Here is a 22,513-nt window from a genome sequence, read left to right on the forward strand (position 1 = left end):
CATGTATGACCTTTGAGAAGTACTATTCAGAGTATTTACACTTGGGCTCTCTGCCACCACTCTCCAAAGTCCTTTCTGCTGACATTGATTTGCAGGTTCATATAAATATCCCAGGTTTACCCAGTGTTAACACAAGTAATTATTAAAAGGACCATTGACCTTGTGACGCACAGAATGTACAATCAGAGACTGACAAGGGCTTCGTATGTCATCAAAAAAATGTAAGCAGCTGTTTATTGAGGTACAATAAGTAACCAGATCTGCCTTTGACTAGTCTCTCTGTTTTGTTTTCTTTTTCTTACACCTTTATTTCCTTCTACCTATATCAGTCCAAAGTTTGGTTTCAAACAAGCGGTTTAAAGTTAGCATTATCAAAGACTCAATATATGCCAGGGGGACAGAGGTGATCTCAGTGCCAATGTTTTCTGTTGAATCTGTGCCCAGGCAGCCCTGGACCAGATGGCTTTACTGTCCAAGGCAAGAATCTTACATCCTGCACACATGGAAGTGTAATATACATTTTTGGTTGCATGGCTTTTTGTTTGTCCATACATTTTAAGTGCATTTGTTTACAATCTTCCTTTAAACCAATTCAACATAGAGGTGTGAAACGTGATCTGACTTACTGTTTTTTTTTACTCCCCAAACTCTTGGGTTTAGAACGACAATAGCGCTGCGTCAAAAAGTGAAGCCTCCTCATTCATGTCAATGACACCACTCTAGTCTCTGGCACAAAAACACAGGGTAATCAGGTGAAAACGTTGAACCTGGCTCAACTTTTACAACAATGCAATATGTCGTCATACAGTAACACACTAAATTCTCAAATCAAATATGTGCCAGTGTACATTCCTGGTAGATTACTTTGTAATGTGAACAGCATAGTTCTAGTGTGTACGTCACAATGGTATATCATCAACTGCTGTCTGGTGTTTTGGAATCTGATAGGCCTTCAGTATGTTAACACAGAGCCGATCTGATAACAGTGAGGCTACAATCTCTTAGATGTATACGACATCGATTTTCATTTCACTTTATGGTAAACCAATGGTAAAGTATATAACTGGTCATAACAGCAGCACCACATGTTGTTTTGTGCTGAGCCTTTGTTGAAAAAGACAGGTAAAAACATTTTTGACATGCTGATAGGCTGTTAGTTTATGTATAATTCAGTGCTGAAGTGATCAGTTGATTATCAGAAAATGAATGGGTAACAATCCTGAAAATTGATTAATTGGTTAAGTCATTTATCAAGCAAAAATGCCACCCACTCTGTGGCTCCACCTTCTCAAATGTGAGAATAAGTTTTTTATATTACATTAATGTAAATTAAAAGACCACATTATGTCACAGAAAAACACAGAAACTCTGCTGTCATTGCAATCATAATAAGCTCAGCCGTTCATGCTTAGAATATTTAGCATTATATATAGTCCATTTTCCCAGCATATTCTAATTTAGACTGTTTCTCTCTATCAAAGTGCAAACATGTGATGTATGACCTTCACACGCAACCTTTTTTGACCACTGTGGAGCCAAACACCAAGCTATAGTTTGGAGGCTGGGAGGCCTGAGTACAACAGGAAGGTTATACCTGATATGGACATGAGAGCTAGATGAGGGAGGCTCGAAGCCTTGTAAGGGAACATCTGGTTTTATCATGGAATCAGTACAGGCTCCTCTCATAAACACAACCTAACGCCTGAGCCCTGGAGCTCTGGCCAATAACAAGCATGTGAATACAAACGCCATCCATCAGAGCTGAGCAGTGGGAGGAGGAGTTAACAGGGAGAAAAGACACCACAACAGAAATTGTGTGTTAAGTAAATCATTTACAAGCAAGTGACCAACGCTGGCTTGTAGGCAGCTTCTCATTTCTACCTTACGAATCACATTCACAAAGCTGCCATTAAAGCTGAGGTGACAGGGGGGTTAACTAAAAAAAAAGCTTAAGAAGCTTACAGTTGTACACTTGTCAAGTTCAAGGTCGAAATCAATACTGAATTGGCCACTCTGAAGCGCCTGAACATCTGTCAGTCTAGTTGTTGTTAAAGTTATTTGAGAACACACTTCAATAACTTATGGTTATACAGTATGCTAGTCATTTAACCAAATCCAATACACTCTTCTAGGCAAATTCATAGTAAGAGTCTGTTTGTGTGCTCGATAGCAACAAAGGGCATGTTGCAACCTGTCCGTTCCTTTACTCCCCTGATCGTGGTGTGAAGGCCTGGGTTGGATCACAGAGGTAAAGGTCAGCATCATGGGGCCTCCTATATGTACTTTTCAAAATGCCTCACAGCTACCATTTTTTCTTGTCAGACAATTCTAGCTGGGTATTATTTTTACGGTAGGTGATAGCCTACAGAACTTTTGCTGAGTGATATAAGATAAATGAACATCAAGACACTCACACAAATCCAGAGAGAATTATTATTAAACTCTGCAGCTCTATGGAGCCTTTTAGCCTCTTTTAGGTCAATATTTTGGTTTTACAGCCACATATTTACTGTATGGTTCAGTCTGTACAGTTCACCGCTCGCATTTACCCCCATCTCTAGCAACAGCAGGAGGCTGTTTTCAGTCAAAAATCTCAGACTAAAACCACTGTATGCTACCTGCCTAACAGCAGAAAGACAAAGCTAGCGAATAGCTGGTGAAGAAAGCGAAATATGTAGCTAAATACGCAGATATTTTTCTCAGGAGTTGGTGGAGAGTGACCAAACCAGAGATAAAAGGAAAGTGAATATTGGACTTAAATTCATCAGATGGCTAGAAACATGACTCAAATGAGATAATAATATTGCTCTCTGTCTGCTGGATGTGTAAGAAGACAACTGTTTGCTAACATATTTACCAAGGTCATAATATGTCAAAGCTGTGTGTCAGTAAGCTGGTTTTGGAGTTCTTCTGCCCTTTAGTGGCCAGAAATCCAAGAATGCAGCTTTACGGTTTGTGTTTAAAAAACACTGGGTCTAAGTTTTAATGCCATGCTTATCTTTTCTTATAGATTTTCTAATTAAATCCTTTAGAATATAAACATTTCATACATGTTTGGATATTCTGGACATTTCTGTCATTTTATTCTGCACAGATGTTTCGGGCAAAACACCCTTCTTCAGTGTGAGGCAATTACCCATGAGTGTGCAACAATCCACTTCCCTTGGTATATCTAGACAATGGACAACTGAACACTTTCTATTACAATGTGTGGGCATACTTTTACAACCCTGCTGATATTCTGCAGCACTACAGTAAAAACAGGTCAGGGACTAAATACTACAGTTTTTAAGAGGCTAAAAAATTTCTTTTGTTGCAACATCCAAGAGCAATAAGTTATAGCAATAATCCACCCTGACTTGGTACAAGGGTGGGGTGTTTCGGTATTTCACATTGTGGAGTCCCTGGTGTTTAGCGCACGCATAATGAAGTGAGACTGTCATCCTGCCATGAGGCCAGTATGCTCTCAGAGATGAACATGGAGAACCTGCTGTTGGAGCAACACAGAAAAGAGAGAAAGAGAGAGACTAAGAGAGTGAGGCTACAAGTTTTATGAATCAAACGAGAAAAGTAAAAGAGACCAGTTGAGTTCAAGAAAGACTGAACAAAAAAATTGTCCAGGGCAAGAAGTGAATTTCATGAAATTTTGCTATAAATCTGTAAAACATTATCTATAACATAAGATCAGGGAAAATAGATGCACATTAATATGTTATAACCACAAACATCCAGCAGCAAAAAAAAACAAAACTATAAAACTTAAGCAAAAAGTTCATTACTGCTCCACTACAAAGAAACACCCTTTCCCTTCTGCCTTTAAAAATGATTCAATCAACAATATTTGAATTTAAATATAATAGATATATCTGACTATTTTCAGGGAGGCTATTTGTGAGTGACCTTCATCACAGGATGCAACAGTCACATGACTCCTAGTTCAACAACTGAGCACAGGATATCTAATTTATTTGTAGATACTTATCTTCTGCTATTGATGCATTCAACAAACAAATCCCTAAGCCAGGACTGCCCATTAAACTAAGTGAACAAAATGCATCCTAAATGAAAAACTAATGTAACAAATGAAGGCAGAAAAAAATTTTGTTATAAAGTTGAATAATGTGTAACTGCAGTTGAAACTTACAGACTAATATATTTGCTGTATTTCTTAAATGACAAATCTACACTTCCTTACAAAGTGCATCATGCAGTTTACAGTTTAACCACAGTGTCACCAGGCACGAAAGCTGGCTTTCAGAGTGACTGGGTTCTTCAGTTACTTTCCCCTCAATATCCCATTTTAGGAACGAGCAGACTCAGCAGGCAGTGCTGACAGAGTGCGGGTCAGAACATAATTCTGGAACCACCAGAGATCAGCATTTTACATCTGTAAGTATAAACTTAGAGCTCGGCAAGCTCGGCCTACATCACCTGAGACAGATGCCACATGGCATAAATACTGGAACACTGGCTGACTGTCAGATGAGTCAGTCACACAAACAAACCTGAGGTAGGTTTACTAAAAAGAGTTAAGGAAAGCAAAGGTAAGGCCTACATGTACCCAGTTTACCAAGATTTGTGTAGTATGTAATCCTTTTTTTTTGGCAGGACTAAATTTCTAGGTATTAAGATGTCATGGCATTGCTGAAAAAGAGCACTCCCGTTCATAAATAAAGTAAGTAAAGTTTAAAAAAGGGCAGGACTTCTATACGACTAATAGCTGTAGTACAAAATAGTGATTGGAAAGTGGAAGAATAATGTAAAGGGAGAGCCAGAAAAAGTACATTTGTTTAGATTACAGACAGAAATCTTGATCCTCAAGACCAATCCATTTGCACACATCACACAATATATTCTACACTATTTTTTGTCTTAGACTATCTTAATCCGCTTTGTGAAATAACAATCTACATAATCCCTTTTAAATTCAATTTTTTAAATGCCTTTTTTAATTCAATTTTTTTTCCCCAGAAATGTGAACTGTGAATGTATTTACATCACTGTAAGTTATTGTCATGAAGCATCTGACACACTGGATTCTGGACGGACAAATCAATTCTCTATTTAATTTCAATTTATTTTATTTATATAGCGCCAATTCATAACAGAAGTTATCTCATTGCACTTTTCCTATAGAGCAGGTCTAGACCGTACTCTTTACAGTATCATTATATGTAATATCAACTTAAGGACACTCACAAAACATTTCACTGCAGTTATTACTTTGAGGTTTGTTTTGGAGAGTAGTGTTGCCTGAATGTCCTCCTGAATGTGACCTTTAGCTTGCTTCTTCACTGCTCTGTTGCTCCATGACATGCTAACAGTTGACTTCACTGCATTATCTGCATAGACAGCCTATTAATGCGTCCAGAACATGATAAAAGATCTTCACTGTATACATAGTGTACAACAGACTACGTCTATGATACTTTTAGCCTTTGCACAGTTTTTAGCTTTAGCAATCTTTGCTTCGACAAGGACTTAAAAGGTGATTAGTTACTATATTGATGCTTTATCCAATGCCAGATCTGGTACATCAGATCAAGCACTTCTTATGGTGAAATCTCTGATGGTTATGAGTTTGTCTTTCAAGCATACTGTGATTAATTGATCTCTGTTCCCTAATGTGGCTATGTCAGCAGGCAAGAGCATTTTCACTATAGAGGAGATCTGCAAGTGTAAAGTAACTGCATTTTCTATGTGTGGATAAATAATTTTTTATTTGTTGCATGCTATTTGGTGTCATTATTGCCACTGAGTCCAATTTTCCTCATATGTATCGATATTCTTTAAGCTCACTGAGTTCAAGTGAAGAAAAATGTATTGTGATTACAAGATTTGCACATTTACAAGTATATTAAGGACAATGTTGCAGTTTTCTTTCAGTGTCTTTCACTGTCAATATATTTTGCATCTTTTTTTTTTATTCAAGCCCGTGTTTTTGCTACTTGCAAACAGCCAATCTGATGCGTCTGCATTTTAGATCCCTTAGCATCAGTTACACAAAACTTTTTATGTGATCACTATGCCCGGTAGAGTTCACCTTATGACGCAAATACTGCATCTTTAATCCATGCCTACCCCCAGCCAACTACTGGTGTGTGCAGCCGAGCACCCAGTGCCTAATGCCCCGTGTCTATGGTGCCAGGCCAGGGTGCCTGCTGTTGATACGTAGCATCAAGTCCACTGTTGATCCAGTTGATCCTTTGATACAGGGTTGGGACAGATAAGGACAAAGGAGGGTCACACTGCAGTAGGCAATCCAAAGCATTGCAGAATGTATCAGTATAAGCAAGAGACAAATTTTCAAAGCTTTTATAGTGTATAAACATTAATATGGTGTCTATTGAAAAAAGAAATACATTTTTGGCTTGCTTCACTCCACAGCGTCAGGTCTGCCCATGAAGCTGAGGGGGATTCACTGTCCTGTGTCCTGCTAAACTTCACTTCACTGGTTTGAACTGGTCTTCTGCTTGAAGGAAAGTCTCTTTGGTCATTAAACCACTGCCCATCAGGCCTTGATCCCTGAATATCACTTTTTAAAAATTCTTATGAGCACATCATGTCAAGGCCTGTACAGGGAGCAGTAACAGTTTTGGGGCGGGCCACAGTTCTGACTGTATCTGAACAGCACAGTGTGCATTAGCTGCAGAGGGGGTGTGCGATTAAAACCCTGTATTCTCCGCTAACTTGCTCTGCCATCAGTGAGCTCCATATGACTACTGCAAACACCTATCTCTGCCCATAGACCCCCAGTCTCTGCTAGTGCTGGTTTATCTCCAGCAGCACACAGTCTTCAGAGTACAGATGCAGCAGTCTTCTGCTGTATGCCATTGCGCTCTAACTTGTCTCACATAAAAAACAATGATACTGTCTCTTGTGTGTCAAGCAAGCACAAGCAAATTATTTTGGTTTGGTATTGTAGCTTTGACGCAGACAAAACAAGTATCACACTGCAATAGAAATGTACTAAAGTCTTGCAAAGTGATAACTAATAACAACTGAACTGTTCATGAGTTGTGAACAGAAGAAGTATTCTATTATTTTAACCTGAAATATAGATAAGCTTTTTGTTTGGTCCACTAACAGGTCAAATTTCGTGTGGGAGGTGTTGTAGTGGTGGGGAGGGAGAGGATGATACAGGTCCCCGGGAATTGATTACACTGAACAATGGTGAGCAGATCAAGAGCAACCTTGGCCGGATGGGGGAGATATCACACTGAATCTCAGAGACTTTCGTCAGACACAAAATCTATCTACAAAATCTCACTTACGTTATGTGAGGGTCGGGGGGGGGGGCAATTGAGCCTGTGTGTGTGTGTGGTTGTGTGTTGGGGGAGGGGCTGACGGGGGTTAAAGTGAGAAAGAAAAGGAGACAGCGACAGACAAAAAAAAGTGAAGAAAAGGGGGTGGGGATTGGCCGGGAGCAGTTTCTCCAAAAATCTTTTGCCTAAACCTCATCATTCCACTTTGAAAGATTTACTTTTACCATAAGTCACTCAGAATAAATTGTGCACAGTTATTGGAAATGGCGATCCTGTTGGTTGAAGTTAGGGTTTTCATTGCAGTGACTAATAATGCTTCTCAGTTTTGCCCTTTTCAGTGGGATCTGCCCTCAGCTGCTAAACACACACAAGCCCTCCTCTGTAGCTGCGGCTGACGTCAACCGTCACTTAGCAACAGCCTTTTGGTGTAAAAGCAGCAGTGCTGACACCGTTTTCAAAAGAGGCGCACAGAGAGAGACAGAAAAAAATTCAGAGTGAATGAGAAACAGAGATAGAGAGAATGAAATGAGGGAGAGAAAAGTAGGGTGAGAAAGTGAGTAAAATGTTGGTGAGATTGCTGTGTAATGTTTCGATGAGAAAGCAATGCAAAAATGATAATTGAAAGCATTTTCAGCGCAACAAAAAGATACATCACTCTTGTCTGACCATCCCTTCAAATTATCATGTAAAGCTTTAAAAATTATTGAAGGAAAAGATGATATATATCAATAAAGTTGTCTGGAGACTATTAAGAAGCAGAAAAACCTATGGTAGGTAGTCATTTAAATAAAACTTAAATTTACTACATCCCTCACCTCAATTTCTCCATGCTTAAATTGTTGCTGTGGGAATTTAAATGCTGTGCATAGATATGACATAGATGGTGTGCTGAGATGCACACCATCTATGTCATAGCACTCTAATTTAACCATACCGCCCCTCGACCAAACCTAATCATGCTCTCTCTCCCTCTACTCTCACCCTGTCACTGGACTGAACAAACAGTCAACACATGCAAGGTTCAACAACCTCATCCTGAACTTAAAAGCTCAACCACCTGAGATGTTTGCATTGTTGGGAACCTTGTGGTGTAATCAAAATCATTTGAGACGAGCTGTGCAGAAAATCTCCACTGTTTCCTTAACTCTCAAACTAAAAGGCTTGATTGTGTTGCAAATAGAGCCAGCAGCTTGGGGAACATTTTGTTATTACTTATCTAGCCATTTCATATTTGCAAATTTTTCATGTAATGGAAACAGGCAAAGTATGGGAGGTTGTTACAACAGTTGCAGAAAAAAAAAGGTCTAATTAGCCAAAACTTAGTTGATGGCCGTGGCTTGGTATCCCCCATCTCTAGTCCAACATTCTGGGCCTCAACAATACACAAACTCAGCCACGAAAAAGCAGATAGAAGGGGTCAGGACATCACATCAAGGCTCATTAGAGAAAAATAAGAAAAAAGGGAAGAGCTAATAATAGTAATTTATGGACTATTTCATAAACAATATGTTAAAGGAAGAAGCAAAATAAAACCGTCTATGAATATATTGTGAGCCCCCGTTTGATGGTGTCTCTTCAGACACCAGAGTCATTAGGCTAAGCTCTGGTAGACCTATCATGAAAACTAAAGAGCTGCAAGCTAATTGCTGGTGATCATGACGCAAACCGTTTCCAGGGTAACCCGAGTTTTGGAGTACCCGCTCCAGCATTTCCTCATCTGTTTGCACTCACACCAGCAGGCTGACAATGCAGTCGCTGCATCCTGTTTCACTCTGCAGTCAGCCAAACACACAGTACCTCGCTCAACTTAACCCTTTCTACCGGTCCTGCTGCTGCCGATGAAAAATTAAAAGCAGCTATGCAAACTAGTTCTGGCATTAAAGAAAGTGGGATGAGAATATAATTCACAGAAGCTGTCACAACAGCACATCCGAACCCAGTAAAAGCAAGCCAAATTTTAATCAGTACAATTCCCAAAATAATAAAATTACTATGTACATTTCAAATATGGATTAGAAACACCTGAAAAAGCTCCATTACACATATAGGCAACATTCATAAATGCTGATTCAGCTCTTGATTTGGCATTCATAAAATGTTTACCTACTATCAAAGCTACCTGTGGCATCGATGAGGAGTTGCTAAGCAATGAATTAGGACATCTTGGTCTTGATGTCGCAACAGTTACACAAGCTCCTAAACACGGAGGTTAACTTCACACGTCATTCTCTTTCAGTTAAACAACAGCTCAGGTCACATTTTATCAAATAGAATTGCAGTATATTCAGCTCAAAGTCACATTAACAGCACTCTCACTAAAAACGGCAATATTTCCATTTTAATTTAGAATCCAAAAATGATTGATGTCCAACTAAATCCAATACCTGTATTATAAATGAAATTGCAGATGCCACAAAAGACTTAATACTTTCGAGCTCTTTCACCTTTATGTGGACTGAGAGAAATTGTTCACAAAATTGCTAATAAAGATTAAAGTGTTCTTCAAATAAAAAAACCACACACACATAACCTTTAACTACAGATAACATTAGTCTTTTTTTATAAGCATAAACAAAGAATATGAGCAACAATGCAAAATTAGATTGTGGTGTTGATGACGCATTCTGAGCATGAGTGGCACAGCATGCTCAATAAAGTTTAATTTGATTATGCTTTATACATTCAATTGTTTAAAGCAAGATTGACTTATTTAAAGTTTTTATATACTGGACTGAAAAAGATGTCGTGACCAGCATGTGGAGAATTTACTGTATACTGGAAAATAAAACTGAATACTTGTTTCAGTACACACCCAACTCGTCTTGAACTGAACACACATTCAGACATTTAGTTTTGACGATACAGAACCAAAGGCAAAGGTGCTAACAGACAGTTTCAATAAATACACGGAGGCTGATAAAGAGATAAAGAGGCTGAGGAATCTAACAGTATATACAGTACATAGATACAATTTAATTTGGCCATATTTTTATCTCATTAGATCACTGACAAAAAATAACCACATTATTATAATACATACCTTTACATTTAGGCTGAAACTGATTATAAGTACTGATCCTACAACACATACAAGCCTATTTTTCTAAACCACAAATCTACTATTAGATTTTACACCAATTACTTTGTCTCTGTACTACCATAATACTGATGAGGAAGGATTTGTTTAATCAACGTGAACATTACATAACTAGTTCAATACACTTACAACACTGTGCTGATAGTTTCTGCCTTAAAATGCTGTATACTGTCGGCAAAAAATATTAAATGATTAATAAGGAAAACATTTTGAAAAACAAAAGAATAAACTTAAAAAGTCTATAGCTTTGTCAGATTCTCTGGATGAATAAGCTAAGTGGTCTGAAGTACAATTCTCTGTGGCAATTTTTCTTCCTAAAGACTCTTTCTATTGGACACCGCCTGACGATGGACAATTTCTCCCTTTCTCATCACTGCTGGAGGCAGACACTATATTCTACAGCGCGATTAATAAGACTTGGCATTTTTTTCTTCTTTGCATCACCCTGTGGTACGTCACTGGGTTGTGACGTCAATGTTATATCATTCCACATGGCTTTACAGCAAGCGAACGTGACAGCTGAGAGCTGCTCTGCGTTTTCACTGCTCTCCCTTCCAACCTTTCTCTCTACAGCCTGCGTCTCTGTTCTTGTCTGAATGGGGGGTTAGTTAAGTATATTATTTACCCCTGCCTGCCCCCGTGGAGTGGTAACCACACAAAAAGAGGGCCTTCTCCCTGAATTCAACATTGCACTGCCAGCACTGCCTCTAAGGTCTTACTCATAAAGTAGAGCTTTTAGATTTCTGCCATGAAAGCCTAAATACAATAATCCTACTTAAAAATTATTATCTCCACTTTATTCTCTTCATCTCAAAAAACTAACTGGGTCTCAGAGACTCATGCTGACATCATTTTTTGGGAAGAACGGGTAGCCATTCAGATTGGACAATAAAATCATTGTTTTGGAAAACAGTACCTTGATATAAATGAGTCTAAGGACACACACCCAAATATGCAGCAGACAATTTGTAAATATATTTCTCACTTGCAAACTGTTATTCTGGGTCTCAACTTGTGACCCTTGTGACTATTGGACATCTCAAAGTGCAAGAGTAATCTCACAATAAAATGAGCAAATACAAAGTTTTACAAGGCTCCTTCACCATGTCACAACTACACAATTCACTGACTTAGATATCCAATTAAAGAAGAATTTAACACAATAAAGCGACACGCTTAATACAATAAATCTAGGATTCAGTGAGCCTGACCCCTGGCACTTGCAGTCAATCCATAAAGCTTTGGTTGTGTAAGAGGTTTTGAGTTACTGTGGCAAAACACAAAACTGAGTCTTGAAATTATCAGAGCAAAAATTCAAAAATGAACATTAACTGGCTAAATGAGAAAGTTCTATCGCCAACACTGCTGAAAAGGTTGTGTTTATAGTGTTGTACTGCATGTTCTTTCTAAATGAGCAGTCTCAACACTGTTTCAAAGCATAGTATATATAACAGTGAAGACTTTAAGATGGAAGCAACCATGAAGGGTTTCCTTCCAAGTCAGCCTGGCACATTTAAAGATTGCACCTACAATAAAAAGATGTGCTCATCTATAGGGCCGAGCGATTTATCAAATATATTCAATATATTCAAATATGAATTAATGTGCGATATAGCAGATGACCATATCGTCATATTCCAGTTCTTAGTGTTTTCGCTGGTCGCCGCTGAAGGGTAGTTACGTTACTTTAATCAGTCATAAAGTGTGTAGATAAGCTCAGTATAATAGTGAAACGCTGTGTGTTGTGTTTGCTAGAACAAAAAAGAAATAAAAAGTCCCTGTTTATGTAAGTTACTATGGCGTCTTCTGCTCTTTGCAGCAATTGGTCCAGACTGTGAACAGCTAGCTAGTTAACAGCTAACTTTATGAGTGAAATCACAAGAGAAAACGCGATCAATCATCTGATCGCTCTGATTACTCTACCCGCAGTTCCAGCTGCGCAGCTCCAAAACGTATTTGGGAGACCTCTGGTTTTAGCCTATTTTAAATGACTTTAGCCTGATTCAAAGCTGCTAACTAACTAGCTGTTCACAGTCTGGAGAAACTCTGCTGTGAAGAGTACAAGACGCTGACCACAGTTGAGCACAGAGACTTTTTATTTATTTTCTGTGGCAGCAAACACAACACAGAGACGTCCAGTAACTATTATACTGCAACCTGAGCTCAGCTACACACTTTAAGGCTGACTAAAGTAACGTAAGGGTAAGGCTCACTTTCACAACAACACCACTGGTTACCAACCATGCTACCTTCCTTAAAGGGGGAGGCTCGGCCAGTAACGCAGGTGCAGTTGTGGGTGTGTTAACCAGTAGTTCAGGTTCATTACTTAAGCAAAAGTACTAATACTAATCCACTACAAGTAGAAGTTCTGCAAGTACTCACTGTGCAGTAAAATGGTCCCTGTTAGTGTTTTTTACTATTATATATGATGTTTCTGGATTAATGTTACTGCTGCATTAATGTGTATGTTGCATTTTACTGCTGTAGATGTTTAAGGTTGAGCTAATTTTGCTTTCTTTGTATACTGTTGAGTAGTTTAATCTACATCAATGTATCATATTCTACAAGATCATCATATATTTGCACTATTTGAGAATTTATGGTATGTTATTTTAGAAAAAATGTGTATATCGAGATATAAATCGTGAATAATGTGACCATAGCATGACATGAAAATGAATGAGTAGTTAGCAATATTTGCTTAATTGGTATGTGCGTATCTAACAATGTCATACATCATCTTGGTGTTAAAATACTTAGAGAATGACATAAGAGACTGACATCAATGTGCTGAAACTGTATACAGACTAGTATCTGGTGAAATTTGTGCCATCACACAGCTGAATTTGAATTAGGTATTCTAAATCTGTATGGGTCAATGAAGCTTTCTGTGTGTTGGCATTTGTTGTAACATGTAGCAGCATTTGTAAACTCATCCTTTCATAATTAAACTCTTGAAATGCTTGCGGTCTGTGGCAATATACAGGTACTTTAAATCAATAGTAGTTTGCTGAAACAAACTGGCTATGGAAAATTTTAGGGGCTGAATGATTTGATTGAATTTGATTTTCTTTGTAGATCCAAATATGTGCTTGTCAGTACCAGTGCATGCCTATTTCTTATAAACTCTGTATGGTTTTCCGTCATTTAGTTTTAGAAAGATTTATTTTTAGAAAGAACTGTCACAATGTTTACGCTAGTCTTTGAATTCGACACCTTCCAGTTATTTATCTTAGCCTTTGCATCTGCCTTGCATACCTGTAAAAAGGTGTCTTCTAAACAAACTTGGTTGTGTTTACATTCAGTGTTCTTAAATGAATCCATTGGGTTTGCCATAAAGCATCTTTTTCACTTTCATTTTAAAGACATGGCCAGAAAAGTCTGGAGGTAAACATAATTTTTATGGCAATTTGACATGCAGGCCAAGCTAGCAACTAGAATGTCCTAAAAACATTAAAACTAGGAGTTAAATTAGCCTTATTAGCCTAACCTATAAATATTTTTGGCATGCATGTGCAGCTTTGTGTGCATGCTGTTAGAACACCAAAGAAGAAAACCTTCTCATCAAAGCGTTGTTCTACAGCACCACTAGTGGCCAAAAACTCCTCAGTATACCTTCAACAACAACAATAGCAGCAGCCTCTGTCGAAACGTCAGAGAGATGCTGATCCATATGCTAGGTTTTAATTTATTGCTTTGTCTACACAGTAATTCACAAATAACTAATAATGTATTTAAACACTAATAATGTATTTCAGAAGCATTTTTTGTCATATTTGTTGAAATTCTCTTTACATCCCGACAACAATCAATAAATCAAATGCTCTGAAGAAAAAAATTTAAAAAATCCAGTATCCGTGGCTGTCGCAGACCTGTAATAAGCCCTTCCAATCATTTCATTCGGCCCAATTGAAATGATTGGCTGGCCTACCTGCCTGTCTAACTACCTACCTGCACGCAGTCTGCCCGTGCACTCGCTGCACATGAAAACGTGTTTTGGGGGGAGGCCTGAAGGGAGGGGGGGATTTTTTCGGTTGGATACTTTCAAAATCTCTTGTTAGTTTCTCCAAAGTTACCTACCCCAGCTTTAATGGAGTGGTTATGAAGAACACATCATATGGTTCAAACATGAATTTAAAATGTCAAAAGGATTCTCACGATAGGGCTTGGCGATATAGCTCATGATAAAATGTTTTATTTCAGTCGATATTGACAATTATTCATAATTTTTAAAGGACGTATTTTTGCACATTGCAGGTGCAATGTGTAGGAATTTAAGACTTAAGAGTTTAAAGTATTCATAAAATGCAACCATACACCTTCTGAATTCAAGTTTCTCTCTTTTACCAAACTAAGACCAGCTTAATTGCCTTGTTAGCTCATTGCAAAACACACTTTGTTCAAACTCGACAGATACAAAGTAAAACTCACCAAAACCGTCTTAGTTAGTCTTTCCACTGTTCCAACAATGACCAACTCTGGTTTGATGGAAATAAATTACATGTGAAAAATATTCTGGCTCTACAGCTCTCGCTACCTCTCTGATGTCCGACCTCCCTCCTCTCCTGCTTGACACCTCTCCTGTCTTTGCCAGAACCTGCCGTGACTTTGTCGTCCCCGGAGTCAGGGTCCTGGTCGGAGCCGCTGTAAATCACTTTGGTACTGTATTTCGTCATCAAACTGGCCTCCGTCTGTCCCGGCCACAAGCCCGGTCTGGTTCAGGGGCCCATTACGGCGGGCCAAAGGGAATACACTGTATCGAACAATTTTCGTATTACTACTGATAAAGTGTCTACTGCTGGTATATATCGCTATCGTTTTATCGCCCAGGCATATCTCATGATGGGTAAAAAGATGAACTATAGAAAAATTAGTGCATCCATCTAATTTTGCTATAGCACCTGATGGGAGTCCACAAACAACACAGTACATTGTTGAGTCTCAAAACATCAACTTAGCTTATTTCCAATTGACAATGATAAAAAAAAAAAACAGCCATGGATGGGTATGATATAGTCATTATTGCAAATGTCTGAAAAAAGTGTTAATACACGAAGTGTCATAATATATAAAATTAATAGATGAAGTGGAGGCAAAGAATTTCACAATGTGAAGCATCAATTGGCGTTTCCTCTGCTAACTCCATTCTTTTTTGTATTAGGACACCTCAGAGTGTATTGCCACGGTTTTATATATTTTCTAAAGTGTGTTGGTTGTGGGTTTAACTCCTGGTTAGGTCCTTTTCACCAGTATGAGGTTTCTGTTAGTTATACAGCATCAAGCAAAAGTACTGTTTCTGTATAATCTATAATCCACACAAATTAAGTACGTTGGTTAAACTGTTGACAGGATCTTTGTTTGGGGTGTCCTGTTACAAGATTTTAACAAGCACCTGACAATTAATAAAAAAAACAAGCAATTTCCATAGCCATGGTGTAACAGGCTGAGGATGATATGAAAATTGGGACAATGATTTCAGGTTTTGTTTAAATTGTTTTGAAAGCAATATTTTCTTAATGTCTAGTTTACTTTGTTTCAAGACTTAGTTCACACATTTGTGTCTGTTAATCTGACCAAAACACCTTCACTTTAATCTACATTGTCTACAACTACATCATACATTCATGGTGATGAACTTTCAGTATATAAAACCACGTGTTGCTGCTAACAAAAAACAACCCCCCTCTTTGCAACTGAAAGACAGAAAACCAATGACCCTCTCAGAGGAAGTCTGCCTCTTTTTGCCTGCCTCTGACGCATAAACTGTCCGTTTTGTTTATAAAATCACTCAGTAATACATAGAGAAGTTATATTACAAAAGATTATTTCTCATGCTCAGTTTACAGATCTTCTTCACTGACAGTATTTCCTGATAATCAAACCCGGGAAAGGAAAAGCTTGGTGTCATCAGTAGCTAAAATCTTAAAACATTTCCAAAAAGGTTGAGTAAAAAGAAAACAACTTTTTTTAAGATACAGGAACATCTACAACAGCTCTTCCCTACATTATGGGCTACACAGCTAATATTGTAGGCCATCATAATATCCCAATGAGTAAGATCTATCCCAGCATGCAGGCATACAGGTTGCCAGTAAGCTGCATCATAGGGCTGACACCTACAGATATACAGACACACTCAGCCCAACATTCACAACTAGAGGGCAATTCAGACTTTAATTCAACTGACTGGCATTTCCCAGAGGAAATCCACACAAACCGGTTTATTATGGAGTGTATTTAGTTTGTCTGTTTTACTCACCAAGTAAAACTTACATAAGTTACCCAAATACGTTTTTAAGGACAGCGTGATGATGACGCGGGCGATAACGTATGACTGCCATTTTGGTTATCTTTTTTCTCAATATGGATTGCGATGTACATTAGCTATTCAGCTGATAAAATGGCATGACTATACACAATGAATAACATCTTATCCACCACTTTTGCACAACTTTTTGTTGTTCTTTTCACACATTTTTCAAATTTCTGTCTACAGTTTACATTTATGCAGTTTTACACAGTATAAACGAGGTTTAATATAATCTGTTTGGGGACGTGGGGCAGGCAAATAATGTAGCAATTAAAAAATACATGGTTTGTTTATTATCAAATACAGAACCAATGTCCTGTTTCAACTTTCCAATTGAAAATGATAAGGTGTAGTACTTTTAGTGTATCATGTGCTGTATATACCTACCTACAAAGAGCCCCAATACCTGAGTATGTCAACACTGAAGTACGTTTTAGGTTGCAAGTCAAGTAACTAACTACAGTGAATGTCAATTGAGTCAAATGGTAATGCTCTTATTAGTAATTGTACTAATACACACTATTTCCTTTGTTTGTTTGTTTTATAAATCCCATTTTCTGCAAATAATGTTGGAGCAACATTTTTTAGGTAAAGATCAAATCTGTGGTTTCAAAAACACTTCATCTTGGGTTCTAGTCAATATTATTCTCTTCCAAATGAAAAGGTTGGCAAATGTTGGAGCTGACGCCTCCATCATAAAACTTGCTTAAAAAAAGATATTACAGCCTCCATATATCATTGTTTACTTCTTACTAATTTTCAGTAACACATAAAGTGCATTCTGAGTTCTAATGTTTCTGTATCTCATAGGATAAAGCAAAAGGTGAAATGCTGTACTAGTCAAATAAGGATCTTAAAGTCTGTGGTCATATTCATACAGAGTCTTGAATGAACCTGTTTTTTTCTGTTTTAGTTTTTTATGCAGTTTTTTTCATGCACTGTTTAAGGCCTAACTCAGTGTGACTGCTAATCTACTAATAGCCTAAAACACAATGAAGTGAAAAACAACTGCTGGAAATAGCACAACTGAGAAACTGGATATACATTTTTAGTTCTCTTATCATTTCTAACAAAGCTCGAAGGACACAAAAACAATGCATGTGAGCTGATGGCTTGGCATCCACTAAAGAACATGTTTTGCTTTTAAATAAACTATTATACTACTGTATAATACTGACAATAACGTTGCCATTTGTCTACACACAAATTATGGCAACAGCTTGCATCAGCTTTTTTTGTCCACAACATAGTGTATGCAACATGATAGTCTTCATTTTGTATGGATATCACTCGATATAGGTGTATTGGTTTACAAAACTGATGCAAAGTAGAGAGGAGCATCACTTTGCAGTGGACCTGTTAGCTACTGTATGTAAACAGACTGGTTTTATACGGGTTGTACGGGCTTGTGTATACAAGTAAACAAAAAGGAAAAGAAACACACACCGAATGTGGACTGTAGACACTGAATAATCCCTGCATGTGCTCACCATCATTTTGTTTTGTTGACTGCTACAGTCAGATGGAACCATAGGCCACATCACTTGCTATGCAGCTGGTTGTGTTATTATTCAGGGCAGCATGATGTAGATAAGACACTCACATTTCATTGATTATCTGGTATGTTGACTTCTAAATAAATATATTCCCAACACAGTCTAGATAAACATTACTGATGTCATGATGGCAAGAAATGCTGTAGCCATGTTGAATGTTATTGTGTAAATTTTAAGTATTTATAGGCTACAAAACACACTTTAACAGGCTGAAATGCTAAAATTAAATTTAAAATAAATTTGCTTGCTTAAGGTAAAAGTCCTTGCTTGATATTTATAACATATGTAGGCCTATTTAATAACACTGCAAAAAATAATGTTAGATTGCCTGCAACCTGGAATAGTCTGTAATAACCTAGTTAAATCATTCACAACACAATGTTCTCTTTTAGCTACAAGCCATTTAATTATTGAATATCTAATGTTAGGCTGATAATTTGGTGAAATAGCTTAACTGATTTTGTTCTGTGAGGGAATGCTTTTCTGTAGGTCAGTAGTTTGATTTGCATTTTCATGACATAAGATAGGGTGTTTTCCTCTTCTGATGCACATGTGCACTCGGGGTAGCTGTGGATGATCAGTGGGCCTAGTTTTGAACTATAACAACAGACGTGGTCCTGCAGGGGAAGACCTACCTGTTCTCTGGATATACAGGGTAACGAAGGTCTGCGAGGCATTTTACAACTGCCATAATAGCTGGTCGACGTTTCCCCCAGTGAAACACAACTGGACCTTCTCCTAGGTCTGATCACAGGGACCTTTTCCTCCGCGGTGGAAATCCCACTAGGTGCTTCCCTCGACGGATAATAACGGTCGAAACAGAGCCCCAACAGGGAGCCAGAAACCCCCGCAAAGCAGGCGAAGAGCGGTCTGAGCAGTGCAGGCAGACCGCTCAAACTTGTGAAAGAAACAAGCCACACAACGCTGGCAAAAACCAGTATAAGAACACTGTGTTTGAGTTTCAGAGTGGGGATCAGTGTGAGCAGACCCACACATCCCAACACGAATAACAACCTGCCCACCATTTGCATCTGGTGTTGGTCCTCTCCCCATTGCAAAAACCGCAAAACCAAAAAATCCCCGAGGTAACACGATGCTGGCAGTGACACGAGCCAGCATTTACTGCTTTCTTTCTTTTTCCTCCTCAGGTAAAACGTTAGAAAGAAGAAAGCACATCCTATGCTGAATAAAGGACTGATGGACTGGGAGAAGCCCGACAAAAAAGTCCGCAAATCCCAAAGCGAGTCACTTTGCAAGCTCCTAGAAATGAGAAAAGAAACCGCGAAGATTACAAAGGCGCCGACGTAGAGGGCAGAGACCTTTAACAATTTTGAATTAAGAACGTCTTCGTTGCAAAACCTGCACACGTTAAACAAAAATCCCCTCTGATGGTCCTGTTTAAGAGGGGTGACGCAGCTCTTCACATAGCCGTTCCTGAAGCCCTCTGAGCTGTTTACACTTCCAGCTCCGTCGTGGTGCCTTATTTTACTGTGCAAAACCTCTCCTTCCTCCCGTGCAGCCATGGCTCGACTGTGGCTCCTCGTATCCACGCAAAAGTCCCCCTCTTCTAATATTCACGCCGTATTAGCGCTAAACTACATGACAGCAAAAGCACTCCATGGTCACTCAAACGTGCTCCAGCACTTGGACTAAAGAAAGAAGGTGAGATGTTGTTTTTACAGAAATGGGGCTCTCTGTCGCCGCCTAGAGGCGACAACTTAGACCGCAGGGCTTTGTAATGTGGAGCGCTGAACCAATCCTGAGTTCATGTAATATAATCAATGTACTCTGAAGCTGCAGTTAGTGAGGATTTTTTTTAATATTCTCATTTAATAAAGAATGTATCACTAAAACTTAAGGTTACATTTCCATAACAGTTTTACCCTCCAATCCTGCAAGTTTAGATGTTTCAGGTACATTCCTCATGTGTAGGGTCGTCTTTGTTATTATTAATTTTAAATATTTTAGATGTTTTTAGACTTGATTTCATCTGTACACAATTTGAATATCACTTTGTTTAAAATGGAGATAAATTAATATGTGAATTGAGCCGACCGTTACAATTTTTTTATACTTCTCATGGCTCAGTTTATCATCTACGCATATAGTTTAAATTAACTTGGCAATAGTCTAATTAACTGTATAAAGTAATCTTTTACCATCCTAAAATGAATGGGTCTTTTGGGCAAAGTGTCGCCACTGCGTGTCGCTGCATCATGTTGCTCTGGGATCGTTTGGTTCGCCTGCCTTGAGGTTGGTAAATCAGACGATTGTCGATTAAACTGATCACAATAACAACGTTGCCGGCATTAAGTATCGAGTAGTGGTATCATATCTAATAAATATCGTTTTACCTTATTTACGAGATAAATAATGCACAGTCAAAGGCACTGTTCATGACATGAAAAAAGCCCCACTGGATACTCTAGCTAGCTAGCTAACGCTAAATACATAGAGGCTTTCCACAAACGTAAGCTAGCTTGTTGACAACATTAGTTAGCATGACAGACCAACAAGACTTAAATGTCTTTGAATTCAAGATAAATATTCTTGTTTCATGAGAACTGCCAACTTAAGCAAGCAAGTTCTAACCCTAAAACGAAAACTCCTTCCTTAATTTACATAATGTCCTGTTATTTCTATATTGTCCAGTCATAAAAACTTAAACAAGTCACAACAGCAGACAAACTGTGGCGATGTCATTACAGTCTAATCTTGGAGCTGCCACAGACAGCTAATAGACTTTTTTCCCAAGCAGAAATTTTGACATGTCACAGCAGGAAAAGCACCGTTGTAATAAATCATATTAAAGATGACTACATAGCATTTAGTCATGCCAATCCCAGGGCCCTTAAAGTGTGGATGCTGGCTTAGTGGAACCCTTAAATAGAACAGAGCCATCTTTAATGTAATTAGTTACACCTGTGTCTCAGACAAGTCAAAATGTCTGCTGTGGAAAAGGTCTATGGAAAGACAAGGCAGTTTCATCAATATAGCACATTTCATCACAGGTAAACTCAGTCTGCTTTACATTTAAATGCATACAGCAACAAAGAATGTACAGAAGAAGAAAATAAATAAAATACAAGGACAAACAGGAACAAAAGAGAAAGAACACCCACCCTCCACAAGAAACTGACAAACCCTGCATCCACCCACATACACGAACCACAAACACAGACATAAACACAAACACAGAAAATAATAATAAGGTTTTCAGTTTGCTTAATCTGGGCACAGTTGTCTCAGGTCATGAAAGACACTGTGACTGTACCAGGTGGATTGCACATTTTTTTGAAAATTGAAACCATCCCCACAGAACAGGATCTTTTTACTAAGTTAAATGAGAATCCTATAATAAACAATAATTTTAAAAGTAAGCATATAGAGTAGATAGAAGCACATGTGTAGTCATTGTTCTTTGGCTGACAAGGCTCTGTGGTGTAAATAAGCACTTTGCTCTTGACTTGAACCATAAACCCTCCTTATCAGGAAACTTCAATTTGAATGTGTATGACTAAAGACTTGCATTCAAGTGGGTGTTGATCAGTGTAAAAATGAATGTAGTCTATTGTGGTGTTGCAGCCACACAATACAATACAAGTGACAGTGTTACGTTGGTTTGCAAAACTCACAAGAATTAAGAATTTTCCTGAAGACACCAAAAGCAACAATTAATTTAACCTACTAATGAGTATTGTTTGTGTAGCGAAAGCCTGATGTAGCTTATGCCTCTGTGCCATAGAATTCCATGTTCCTCAAAAAACTATTACACACTGGACCACACTGTTGCACAGCGGGATATATCCTTTCATTATGATGAACATAGCCAGTGTAGTTTGTTCCTGCACAGACAATGTTTGTAAATGGGATAAATTTATTGTTGGTTTTGGTCTTTTTAAATGCGATTTTTTTGATAGCGATAATAAAATGATGAAAATAACTATAGACTTATCCTATTAAACTTTCGTATTAAAAACATAATTTATCAAAACATTGTTTCTGTGTAGTTTTATCAGGTTTTCCATAAAAATCACTTTCAGTTTTCTAAACTAAATATTCAGAGAGAAAAAGAAATTCCAGTGATATTTATGCTGTTTGTTTAGGGGCCTTTGGTCATGGGTTGTTGCATTGCTGTATTGGTAAGTAAAGAGTGGAACATAATGACTGAATGAAAGATTTTAAGACATTAATTTTAAGACTACGGTGCATTCAAGTTTCTGTGCATCCACTGTGTCACTAAGCTTCCACTGGAGGGTGCTGCATACCATTAAATCTGTTAAGT

General features: G+C 38.1%; 1 protein-coding gene across 3 annotated transcripts in view; it reads right to left on the reverse strand.

Moving 5' to 3' along the window:
- Nucleotides 1-19,899, reverse strand: part of pde3b (phosphodiesterase 3B) — a 51,150-nt gene extending 31,251 nt beyond the window's left edge. Inside the window, exon 1 of one of the 3 annotated variants that reach the window (XM_044189735.1) lies at nt 18,864-19,899. In XM_044189735.1, the coding sequence (XP_044045670.1) occupies nt 18,864-19,751 (888 nt within the window). In that variant the 5' untranslated portion in view covers nt 19,752-19,899. The remainder of the gene's footprint in view (nt 1-18,863) is intronic. The other 2 variants (XM_044189728.1, XM_044189722.1) reach the window with 2 other exon arrangements.
- Nucleotides 19,900-22,513: the final 2,614 nt, after the last annotated feature.

This window comes from Siniperca chuatsi, linkage group LG1, assembly GCF_020085105.1.
Source record: "Siniperca chuatsi isolate FFG_IHB_CAS linkage group LG1, ASM2008510v1, whole genome shotgun sequence".
Classification (NCBI taxonomy): domain Eukaryota; kingdom Metazoa; phylum Chordata; class Actinopteri; order Centrarchiformes; family Sinipercidae; genus Siniperca; species Siniperca chuatsi.